The sequence below is a fragment of the Charadrius vociferus genome, unplaced genomic scaffold (genome assembly GCF_000708025.1).
Source record: "Charadrius vociferus isolate BGI_N301 unplaced genomic scaffold, ASM70802v2 scaffold104, whole genome shotgun sequence".
Lineage (NCBI taxonomy): Eukaryota > Metazoa > Chordata > Aves > Charadriiformes > Charadriidae > Charadrius > Charadrius vociferus.
The window spans coordinates 1,705,918-1,718,531 of NW_009648255.1; the positions used below are offsets into that span (position 1 = coordinate 1,705,918).

The following is a 12,614-nucleotide window of genomic DNA, read 5'->3' on the forward strand; positions in this document are numbered from 1 at the left end:
TTTCCCTCCATTTTTTTCTCCTGGTATACACAAGTTCCATGCTCTTTTTAGTCACTCTTGGGACATCAGGCTGGTGCCTCTGCTCTGCCCCAACGCCTGAACTGCCGTGGGCAGCTGTCAAACCAGCTTTGACAGGAGTTCTCAAAAATAGCAAGTTCTTCAGATTTTTGTGAAAATAGACCAGGAGAAGACAAGGAACTCTAGTTCTACCCCTACTGAGGGGAAGAAGAGCTCTTATTAGAAACCGGAGAGTCCCCAGTAGGAAGAGGTGCTGGCTCCATAAAGCCTGTCCCTGCAGGAGCTGGGCCGTCCGATATCCCCTTCAGCTTTCTCCTGGCACGTGTACGGCATACAAACACATGAGCTAAACTGCTGTGTTGGCTGCACATTAACAGCATCTGTTCCTTTTTTGATTTTATTAAATTAAGTTTCCCTCGTTAAATTTGTGTTCAAAATCTCTAGCCTTGGAACTCTGCCTTTAAATAAATAAAGCCAGATCCTGTACTGACTTACCACCTTTCTCTTTCCTCTTTTTCCATGTCATTTTCAGTAGCATTTCTATTGGGTTCTCTTCAGAGCTGAACCTCCTCGCAGTTCTACTTCAGCTCAAAAGTGAAGTGCAGAAACTCCTCTGGCGCAGTCCGTGTGGTGATGGTCGCCTGCGCTGGCTCCCGGGATGGGGCTCACTGGACATACGCTGGGGACGTGCTGCAGGGTTGCCTGCAGGAGAAACGGACAGCAGGCAGTGCCCTGTGTAGTACTGGGAGAAAATGATTTCAGCCTGTAGTTTACTCTAAGCCCACATCTAAGGGAGCAGTGAGTTGTTAAGCCACCAATTGAATGCTTTTTTTTTTTTCTGGTGAGGTGCATGTTGCCTTTCTCATCTTACGTGTTCTCCCTAAGGAGATCTGTGTTGCTCGATGGATGCAGTACTTCTACTGGATTTTAGCCCAAATGCCCTTAGCATCATCTGAGGAAAAACCTTGTGAGCTATGATTAGACGCTGGCTTTTGAGATTTTGGGAGGGTATTGATGGACTCCCAGCGAAACTTGGGCAATGAGCTATTACTTGAAGCCCTAAACAGCGGCCTTTCAGGGCCACATAAACCCTTAAGAAGTAATTCTAATGTTGATGCAGTTATCTCTGAAATCGTCCTGCTGGTTGTGCAAAACTTTGCTGTACTTTGTGAGAGAGAAGAAGCGGGACGGCTCAGTGACGGGGCTGGCCAGCTCGGGAGCCGAGTGCTCGCGCCTGGGTGACTGCAGCGCAGAGGCTGCTCCGGTTCGTGCTCGAGTCGGAAGGGTACGTATCACTGTCCTGCTTTTGCAGGAGAACTAAGGAAGGTGCAGGTTCATTTGAGATACAGACCTACTTATGCTGCCTTGTGCAACGTGTCTCAAACTACTCCTAATGTAGCTTTGAGCTCGCTCTGTTTTCACGCGCGTCTCCCCGCAGCTAACTACACCTGACTGCTCAAAGCAGCTCGGTGCCTTCAGGACACGGGCGCTGAAAGCCAGATTTATGTACCAGCTCGGCCATCGGGCCAGCTGAGCTGCTGCCAACAATAATGTGGGTTTAGCCTTTTTTGTTGTAAAATGTCAACGCTGCCTTCAGAGCTGTACAAATACTTTCTTCATGCTGGTTCTGCAGGTTCTTAGGGGTGGTGGGCAGGTTGGGACGGAACGATGGGTGCGATGCATGTGGATAGCAGTGCTGGCCAGTGGGACGCATCCGTGCCGGGGCTGGCTGTGCACCCCTGGCTGCCGGGGGCACTGGAGGGGACCGCTTCCATCCCACCCTGGTCTCTTGCAGGTGGAAGTGGGCAATCTCAGACACTAAGCCGAGAGGGCTGCAGAGCTCTGTCCCTTCGTGGTACAAGCTACAGCACGTACTTTGAAACAAATAACGACTTTTAATAAGAAGGAGCACCACGAGGAATAGTGTTTGCTGCAAGATGGGATCAGGAAAGGATAAGGATGTTGGTCTTTCCTGCAAAACCTGCTGATTTAGCAATTGCTAGGTGAAACTGCCCAGAATTACTCTAAAAGGGATTCCCTCCCATCCTGGAAGGGAAGACAGTTGTGGTGACCTCTCTCTGTCTGACCAGGGGGTTTGAAGGGGCGTTTGCTGCTGAAGTCTGCTCTCCTCCAGTACGTGCCCTTTTGGTTGCGTAACCCAAGACTAAAAAAGTCATTAAGAGCTCCCATCAGGCACACTCAGCTACCAGCTGAAGGAAGGGAAATTAAGTAACTGTCTCAAACCTGGATTTAGGCTTTTGAGGGATTTAGCACTATTTTTTTCTGCTTCTGTCCTTCAATTTAGATAAAACCTTTTCCAGCTGGTGTAAACTTTGGAAGTTTCCAGTGTGCTTGCCTTCCATGGCTAATTTGAAGACTGTTGTCTGAGGCGTCTCATGGTAGCTGAGGAAGAAAGCTTGAAGGCAACATTTGCTGTGTGTTTGTTGGGGAGAATGTGTCCCTGCGGGATAATGCTCTCCTCCAGAATGACCTGTGGTTGATGCGGGGTTGATTATCTGACCTGCGTGGAAATAGCGTGGTGTGCTGCAGGCTGCCCCAGCTTCCTTCGGAGCCTGGGCAGCGGCGGGGGGAACCTGTGAGCCCTGGGCCGAAGGCTGTGTTGCCCGGTACAAACACGCAGAACAACTCTAATGTGCCATAATTAAAACTTGAAACGGTCGTAAGCTTCAAGATGTCTTTTGAGGCAGTGTTTGCCGAGGTAAAACCTTTCCATGTTTTTCCTTCATCAAATTACATTGGCAAGGAAACAGTAAGCTTTAAGTTAAGGAAAAAACACCCCTAAAGTAAGTAATTCCTTAAAGGGGCAGAATTTTTTCTGCATTAATTTCTTGGGTGTCTAACAGTGTGGTTGAGTTCAAATTCTTCGTTGAAGATCCTCCGATAAGGACAGTTCCATGGAATTAGCTGCTTCTTTTCACAATTTCTTTTTTTCTTTTTTTAAAAAAAAAAAGAAGAAACATGTCCTTGTGTTGTCTAGCGCTCCTTCAGATTTGGCTGAAGTTGACCAGTCAATTCAAATGTGATGGGGTCAAAGAGAACCGTTGCTTTGTTCCGATGTGCGATCTGCTTGAATGCTGCAGTCAAAAGTTGGGTTGTTTTGTTGGTTTGGGTTTTTTTTTCTTTTAAATCATTTTAGCAGAGACATTTGTTCTCAATTTCTCCTTTTTATTCTCTCCAGGAGGTAACGTCAAGTGAAAGTTCAGTGTATGAGGCAGTGTGATGGGGGAAAAACATTTTTCTTCTGACTTTGCACTGTCCTGTTTTGCTTGAGAAAAAGGCACATGGTCTTAATTATCATAGGGTGTGCTGGGGTTTGTATGGAACTGTAAAACGGAAAAAGCTGGCGAGGCTGCACTGGTGAATGGGGCATATGACTTCTTATTTATGGAAAGCTCTGCCTTCGTTAGCTTAGTCACATTTTATTTTTCCCTGATTTGTACCATGTTTGGTTTTGGGGATGGGGATGTCATGTTTGTACGGCTGTTTGGGAGGGATGTGCCGTGTTAATGTATAGCCCCTTTATCTTGCCAGTGTATCTGCTGGTCCCTATAAACTAGAGGATTTTTTTCATTTAGAAGTTTCTCTGCTAGTCTTTATCATTTTAATCATAAATTATCACACAGGCAACCTTAGCAAGCTTTGCAGATGTTAGTTGTTTAAGAGCTCTGGCTTAAAGCCTGCGGTCTGCAGCGTGTCACTGTAAAGCGCTGACATGAGTGATGTTCGCAGCCGGAGAACGCCGGAGGAGACCTCAAGGATGGGCAGCACCACTACGAGGGAGCCGTCGTCATCCTCGATGCCGGAGCGCAGTACGGGAAAGTCATAGATCGTCGGGTGCGTGAGCTGTTCGTCCAGTCTGAGATCTTCCCTTTGGAAACGCCGGCCTTTGCCATCAGAGAACAAGGGTTTCGGTAGGTGCTTTCCCGCCGTGCCTCTGCCTGTACGCTCTGCCTCTTCTCTCCTTTCTGCCTAACAGTGTCCGGGGGTGTCAGCAGCGGTGGTGATGGCTTGGGTTTTTACGTGCGATAGCTCATTGTAACGATGTGAAGGATCGCATCTTTAGCTTACCCACAGAAACAGCTGAGTTTTGCTGTGCAGCAGTATATATTTTCTATATTTGCTTCTTAATGCCTTAATGTCACTTTAATCATTTCTGTTTGTAGGTATAATTTAGGAGGTTGCATTTTAAATATGTCTGCAAAAACTTAGATGAGCTTGGCGGTTTTACCTGTTAAACTAGGGTAGCTGTTGACGAAGAAAACAAGTTTTGTGAGTTTCTAAAAATTTTCCTTGTTTAATTTAAAAAAAAAAAAAAAAAAAAAAAAAACAACCCAAAAACTTGAATACTGAAGGTATTGTGGTAAATCATACCATACTGTTTCTGGGAAGCAACTAAAAAAAAACCCAACCGAAACTACTATTCATCGCAGCAAGAAAAGGTCTCACAATTATGTAGTACTTTGTACATTTCTTTTTCTTGTTCTATTAGGCTTAGCAGGGTATGACTCCCTTTTGTTTGGGGGAAGTAAATACCCTGAAGTCTACAAATCATCAAAGGGCTTACTGGTCAGTTTGGTACAAATCCAGAAATACGGTGCATGTGTGCTGCTCTGTTGTGCCCAGCAACAGATAAGACAGTGCTTTGCTGCAGAATTGCGTTTTTCTAATCTAATGATAATTAGTGAACCAGTAAACAGTGCGTTTTAGTAAGTCAAATAGGAGCTTATTGATCTCTTCTGAAAACACAGACCAGAAAACCCAGGAACTGCTGGATCTACCAGGTGGCTGTTGCATGAAGAGTTTCTCTTTCAGAAATGTTCTGAAAAAATGCCATCTCTTGTCAGATCTTGTTTATAATTCTCCAACAGTCCGGTCTTTAAAAGATGGGCATACCTAATTACTGGTTTAAAAAGAATTGCTGCATCTCCTGTGTGTTGGATTTGAGGTGTGGGTCATAGTCCCAGTGATGTTTTGTCTCAGACCCGCGCTGTGTTGATGCAGGGTGGTAGTGGGAAGGACTTCTCCCCCTTTCTTTTCACAGTTGAAAGTTCTTCAGAATCTCTTGATTTAGACCTGTTGGACTTGTCATTCCAAATAATTCCTCTCTAAAATGTGGCAAAACCTCATCGTTCAAAAGGTCACTTCTCAAGGTGAAGAGAGTGGTTTCAGGTTATTGGTTACCCAGATTGGTCAACGAGCTCCGTGTCCACAGGCTCAGGCAAGCATTTACGTCCAGGAAAGCTCAACAAATACTGCCGCCAGCCCTTGGGTGCCTTTATTCAGTGACCGCTGTAAAAATGAGTTCGTGGTTTAACTGCGAGATTTTGAGATACATTCCCCGTGTCGTGGGAATAGTCAGGTTTCTGCGTTGCAGCTCCTGCACTGAATGGGCCATGGAGCTGCGCTTTGCTCTGCGCTAAGCTTTCAGACGGGCGCCAAGATTGAACGTTTTGCTAAACTGTATTTACATGTTGGTTTAAAAAGCCAGCTCCTCAATTTTCATAGTTTCAGAACAATCTCTAGTGATGTAAATGCTGGCAGTTTCCACAAGGTCCTGGTCTGGGCCGAGGAGGTGCCGCGGTCGGGGGCTCCGCTGGCGTTGGTCTGAATTCTGGCGCTGTCTGAGCTCTGGCGTGAGTCCTGACGTCGGGGTGTCAATGCAGGCTTTTTACTCGTGCTATTTTTACGTGGTTCCTCGTGGGCCTTTAATCCATTGCAAACAGGCTTTCCGAAGCTGGGTCAGCTTGTTTTGGAAGGGGTTTAAGGTAAACCAGAAAAAGGTATATTCATACCAGCATGAGAAGGTATGCAAGAAATTACATGGTGTTGCAGTAAAACTTTCAAAATCTACATCCCATGCCAATTTTAACTTCTCCTGGACGGTTGAAATATGCAGGTTCCTCTGTCACCCTCAGTTCATAATGTTTTTTTTCTCTAATACTTGGGCAGATACCTTTCTGTATTCTCTGGGATTTTAATTGGTATGGAAATAAAGCAGATTTTAAGACTCTACTTCTTGAATAGGACAGTATATATATTTTGACTTCTCATAAAAATGTTCAGTTTGTAGGTGTGGCTATATTTCCTTTCATTAATAATACTAAACAGCGTTCTGTACATACGGCACTTAACTCCACGCACAGAAGCATTTACTTATTAGAAGCAGTAATACCACCAGGCATTCAGAGTTTTCAGGCTCTTTCCAGCAGTGGCTGAGTTTAGGAAAATCATTGTGTCTCCAACGGGAGCAGAAGTGCCTGTACATGTACAGCGGTACTAGTTTTTGAGGTGGTTGAGTGTAAAACTCCACCTGTGTCAGCTGTATGCTTATTCCAAAGCTCACTCGTCGCTCCTGACATACAGCGGAAGAAATGCTGCCTCTTCCAGTTCGTGAACTGCTGTGCTTTGGCTCTGAGGGATGTCCCCATCCAGCCCTCCGCCTCGTCCCCTGCCTTGGGCCGTGGAGGCGGAGGTGGGCTGCTGGGGAGATCCAGCCCCGCGTCGGTGGGAGCGGGTACCCTGCGTGACGGCGGTTGAGAGGTGGCGTGCGGTCCCTGGGCTTGTAACTACGTGATTATTTCTGCCGGCGGTACAGAAGTTGTAAGCGCACTGCCCGTTTCTGCTGCTTAAAAATAGGAAAATTTTATTTTGTTAGTACTTGCATGACAAACACTCTAAAATAGTGCTAGAAGAAAGCTTTATTAGATGCATTTAATCCTGTGTATGCAACTTCTGTCTCGTCTCATTTTGCATTCCTCGCTCTGAATAACGGATTTGATGTTCTCTGTGAAATAAACAGTACGTGAGTCCAAGGTCTGGTACGCCCGCGTCTGATCCTGGGCCAAGGCCGAAACGCGTTGCTCAACTGACCGGTGCTTCTGCAGTTCACGGTCTTGCAAATCATCGTCGTTTGCAAAAGCTCTCTCTTCCCCTTTGAATAGATTTATTTTTCTGCTGTATCACGAAGCATTAACTTCAGACCGTAAATGTTTCCATGCAGGGGACTTCTCATTCACAGCCTGTGGCTAATGCTAATCGCTTTGTAGTCCGGGTGGGTTAAGGGATGGTTTCTCAGCAGCTCTAGAGATGTGGGAGCCTGGTTTTTGAATGCAGTTCCCCTGCAGATGGCACAGACGTCATGAAGTACATGTATCTTAATGCCGATACTCTGCGTTTGATCCTACCCAGCTTGCTTCTCTCGTAGTTGACACTTGGCTATGAGGAATTTAAAATACGGTCACTTTTTAGGATGGTTTATGTTTGACTTTGTTTAAATTGATGAAATACTTCTCTGGTAAGCTGCTGGTTTTGACAGCTGTAGCATAGCAAAGTTAAGCAATATGTTAGGATATCTGTATTAAAATTTATATTAGAATATATAGAGTATTATGAGACAATGTCAACGTTTAAAGCAAATAAAGAGATTTTAAAGTAAGCTACATATTTGAGTTGATGTTTTCTTTATCTTTTGTCTGCAGAGCTATCATTATATCTGGAGGACCAAACTCTGTGTACGCAGAAGATGCACCATGGTTCGACCCAGCGATATTCACAATAGGAAAGCCAGTTCTTGGAATCTGCTATGGCATGCAGGTGCTGTTGAGAGATATGTTTGTCTACAGCCGTCTTCCAGGCCTCCTTTCTGATACTAACTGAAGATGAACTGCTAAAGGACCTGCTTTTCAAACATAAGCAGTATGCCACGCCTGCAAAAGATCCTTTTAAAGTGCTAATTCATAAACAGAGCGCATTATGTATTCTCTTGGCTCTGCCATATTAATAGCATAAGTGGTTTTCCCTTGGTTAAGTGCTGTGAATTGAGTTCCACATTGCCTTTTTTTGTCACCATAAATATAACCTGGCAGTCATTAACTAATTCTGCCCGGTTGGTATTGGAAAATGTGCCCCTCATGTAAACAGGTGACATAGTTTTTCTTTGGTTTTCAAGTGTGGAATGTTTCTGGCATAGTTCTTAAGAGTGCTTAAACTCCCCCTTGCAAAACACTTAATTACCGTAGGGCTGAGTGGTGGTCCTGCAGTGGTGTGGTATATCCAAGCTGAGTGAAGAAACCAACTTCCAAGCAGACAAGGGATGGGTTAGATGCATGACTTCTGCTTGCGCATTGTTTTTTTTGTTTGTTTGTTTGTTTTTTTATTATTATTCCGGGGTTAGTGGTTTGCTCGGCCTTCAGAGGTGCTGAACAAGGGCTGGAAAAACTCCTTTAGAAAGGCTGGTAGTTACGGAAGCAGTGGTGGCACTCCCTGTTCTAAAGGGAAAAGTGTGTTCTATTGAAATGTGCCTTACAGTGCCAAGCAAATTGAAAACCATGTCACCTAGCCTCAAGCAGGGGAGTTCCGTAAGGCTGACTTTACAGAAGTAAATCAAGTGTGTGTATTAACGCACTACTGCTTCATTGTACAAGACTGAAATCAGTCAAGCGCACTAAGTAAAATACCAAACTAGGTCTAAAATGAAGTCTTAAATCTCTGAAAATTAAGGTAGTTGGAAGGTAACACCCTAAAAATACTTTTAAAGTTACCAGTTATGTTTACAAGGTAAAAAAAGTCTTTATTTTGAGACCTCTGAAATCTAAAATGCAGATACCCAACTCCAAACGACAAGGTGAGGGTCTAGAAAGAAAAAACCTGGTTGAGAATTGGGCTACTCTGACATAGCAAGGATTATTAAGAGTCACAAAAATGACACTAAGAGCATAAACTCAGGTTTTTGACTGGTTCTCCAGAGCTCAGGAGCCAAATTTTGAGAAGTTTACGCCTATCTGAGGGCCCTTAGCTGAAGGATGGATAAATAGGATTTTTGTTCAGCAGCTTACCTGTTTTTATGATAACTGGCCTCAGATGCTCAGCTGGTTTGTAGAGCAGCCGTTTCTAAGTGCAATAGATGTACACTCTTGAATACATGTTATTTTGCAAATCTCTACCTATTGTCTGCTGTTGTGGGTTTCTGCTGCTCGTTGTGTGTGGCAGCGGTCCCCGGCTACGTGGGCAGAAGGGAACGAGCCCAGTACAGAACAACGATTAATTTTGAAGAGAATTCTCATCATTGTGGGAAACAATACATTAAATGAGTATAATAATGAAAAACTAGGTTGGTGTGAATTGGAGGGCTAGAGCTGTTGTCAGTCATAGGCAGACTGAGGTATAAAGCGGTACTAGATTGTGCGGTGCTTTCTCATGCAATGTTTTTGCTTTGACAGATGATGAATAAGGTATTTGGAGGTACGGTGCACAAGAAGAGCGTTAGAGAAGATGGAGTGTTCAGCATTACTCTGGATAACACATGTTCACTGTTCAGGTACAGAGATGTTTCAAGCTCTCAAAACAATGTTGGAAATACTGGTCTGGAAATTGGTGACTGGGTGAGAAGCAGCTTATTTTAGAGAAAATAGCAGAATTGCACCCATGCTTATCTGATAACTTCTAATAAAACTTTTATAGTTGCGTTCATGAGTAAGCAAGTTACTCATTTGAACAAATACTTAGGCATAACTTCTTAATCGACTCTAGAAATGCAGATATGTCTGCTTGGAATGTTGTGTGAACCCCTTATTTCAAAGTAGAATGTCTTCATTGAGACGCAATAACGTGTACCACAGCATGAGAATCTTTTGTATATTCTTCTGCTGTGCAGTGCATTATTTGGGTTGGTTGGCATTCATCCAGTTTTTGAAAGGTAATAGAAATTCTGAAATCGTTTGTTTTCTACTTTCCTTTGAAATTGCTTTCGGATGTTTTATAAACCCCGAATTAGATTTCTTGGTAGTTTGTCAGTGCCTCTCAAGTTCCTTGTAATAACTCTAACAGTTCATTCATTCCCAGCATACTAATTTTATTAACGTTCCCCTTTAGGGCTACTGCAGAACTTTAGAAGTCTGAGGTGCCCAGATTGTCCTGAAAACACTTAGTTTTGAGCAAGAAAACCTCATTCATTGAAATAAGCAGGACTCCAAGTCCATTGACTCTAGATGGCTCTACATGTCAAAGAGGGAGTACTTCACTAATGGTGTTCATAAAAAAAACCAAACCAAGCAACCCTTCTGAGTTAAGATAAATTACCCTTGCACGTGGGCTGTATTGTACATGACCTTATGCTGTGGAGGCATCTCAGAGCGGGAGATGATGGTTTCTGTGAAGGAAATCCTGCAGATATTTGAATTGGTCCTGGTCAATCAAGATGTTCCTTTATGGGGATCCCTAAGGGCTTCTCTTGGAAACACAGGTAGTTAGGCCTTTGTTCTTTTTTTTGATTGATTCTAGTTTTTAATCTTTGTTTAGGGGCCTTCAGAAGGAAGAGCTTGTGCTCCTCACTCACGGAGACAGTGTGGATAAAGTAGCTGATGGATTCAAAGTGGTTGCACAGTCTGGGAACATTATAGCAGGTATTTAATGTTACACTGAAATTATCTTTTGATAGTGTTCATTAAAGGAAAGAATATGGCAGACAGTAGTTAGAACCAAATAGTAAGAGAATAGCTCTGTTAATTAATTGCCAAGTAAATGAATTGTTTTTAACGATTTCTTGTATGCATTTGCTTGCACATCGTGCTGTCCCGGTAACAAAGAAGTAGATGTGAAAGTGAATGGTCCTGTTTTTAAATTGGTAGTTTAAGGAAAATTTAACTTTATTTTTACAGTTTGTTATTTAAAGTATGCCTGTGTTGTTTCTCTTTGAAATAAAATATTGTGTGCCCTTAAGGCACAGGGAGGAAGACATGTACTGTAGTCTGCAGTCTAGGCGGTGTTTGGGTTTTGCACTGTAATAGCACACGTTAAACACTGTTTAATTATTAAAGCTTGATTAACTTGTTATTGTATTTAATATTATTGCATGAATGTTCAGCTGAGCAAAAATAATGTTGGTACTGAAAGCAGCGTTTCAAGTGGTGCACACAGATTGTCACAGAAAACCGTAGGACCACAGGATTTGGTTTTTGAAAGCTACTGAAGTGACTGAGTGCCAAACAGCCTCTTTGAGTCTCTCTCCTAGGAGATGGGAGACCTGGAAACGTCTTAAGTTTGCTGAGCCACTCCACTTAGTAAGATCTCAAAGTATTCACCTGGTGTAGTTTAAAACTTTCATTTAAAAAAAAAAAAAAAAAAGCTTGAGGTACTGTTCTTAAATCAGACAGGTAACTAATTTGAGGAGAACTGGCCTTTTAAAACATTTAAAGCTGTCTTGTGGAAAGATTCTTTCCAAACTACTGTTGAGATTAAACGGAGCCGTCATATTCTGGCTTGCCTTCGAAGTGATCTAGAACTCATGCCTGCTCAGGTAAATTGTTTTGCTGCGTCCGGTGTGCAGGCTCCACCAGAGCTCCCGTACCTTTAACCCCGCTTTGTGTAGGCATCAGAAAGAGTTGTACCTTTCCTATCCGCGACGCTTTCCTCTGCCATTTCCTGGGGGCTCTTCCAAAAGCCCGTGGCTCCTTGTGCCTAAGCAAGCAGCGAAATGCTGGCAGGGTGGTAGCCAGGCTTCCAGGAGCGAAAGAAATGGTGGACCAGCGTACCCGGGAGTCTAACGCGGGTCAGTGGGATTAGGCAGTTTCCCTGCTGTGGTTTTTAATCCCACTCTGATCAACACTTCCTTGGCACAAGGTGCGGTGTTCTGATCTACTGAAACCACCCCTCCAGAGACTTAGAGCGGGGTGGTGCTTGCCGGCGTGCTGCTGTAGGGACACCCGCACGGCTTCACCGGCACCACCCTTCTCACGTGGATGCGGCGGTGTCGGTGTGGCTTGGTTGCAGGGTTGTATGAGGTGCCATGTGGTGAGGAAAAAAAAATAATGTAATTGATTTCCTGTTTTTACAATGGTTTTCCGAGGAGGTCTGAGTGTTTTCCTTGGTTTCTGAGGGATGGTATGTTCTAGGTATGTAACAGGACCCTTGTTCCTAATCTTAACCAGAATCGTTAGTGTAGATGCGTGATTTGTGCCAAACTGTGGCAGAATAAATCTCTCAAAAAGTGTATGCTTGGCTTGTTGGGTATGCTTTTCACTTCCAATTCTTTTTTTTGTCATGCTTGTTTCTTTGCACTGATGAAGGCATAGCAAATGAATCTAAAAAACTGTATGGAGCTCAGTTCCACCCTGAAGTTAGCCTCACAGTGAATGGAAAAATGATCCTGAAGAATTTTCTTTATGATATTGCGGGATGCAGTGGTACCTTTACGGTGGAAAACAGAGAACTTCAGTGCATTCAAGATATCAAAGAGAAAGTGGGCTCATCAAAAGTCCTGGTAAGTAGATTGAATTGAAGCTGAAAGTTTATTTGCAAAAGCCTGATAGAAATGCTGACACAGTTACTCAGGTTAATTTGAAAAATGAGGAATTGTCATGATTTGTGCAGTACATTAAACAAGTTTTAGAAAGTTTGCACAATTGGGTCGATACATTGTTTGACTTCTTGCGTTCTTCCAAATCATTGACTATAAGTCAATAGTCTGTTCTGGTCCTCATAGCTGTATTTGAATTATTTGTTAACACTTTCCCTGTAGACAGCTGACCAAATTTTGGGTTTGGTTTTTTTCTTTATCCTTAGGTTTTACTTAGTGGTGG

General features: G+C 43.5%; 1 protein-coding gene across 1 annotated transcript in view; it reads left to right on the top strand.

Annotated features, from left to right (window-relative positions):
• Positions 1-1,132: 1,132 nt before the first annotated feature.
• The window catches only part of GMPS (guanine monphosphate synthase), a 25,318-nt gene continuing 13,836 nt past the window's right edge, over positions 1,133-12,614 (top strand). The window contains 7 exon segments of the mRNA XM_009884481.1: positions 1,133-1,303; positions 3,769-3,950; positions 7,518-7,632; positions 9,258-9,355; positions 10,336-10,439; positions 12,102-12,295; positions 12,598-12,613. Coding sequence (XP_009882783.1) covers positions 1,133-1,303; positions 3,769-3,950; positions 7,518-7,632; positions 9,258-9,355; positions 10,336-10,439; positions 12,102-12,295; positions 12,598-12,613 — 880 coding nt within the window.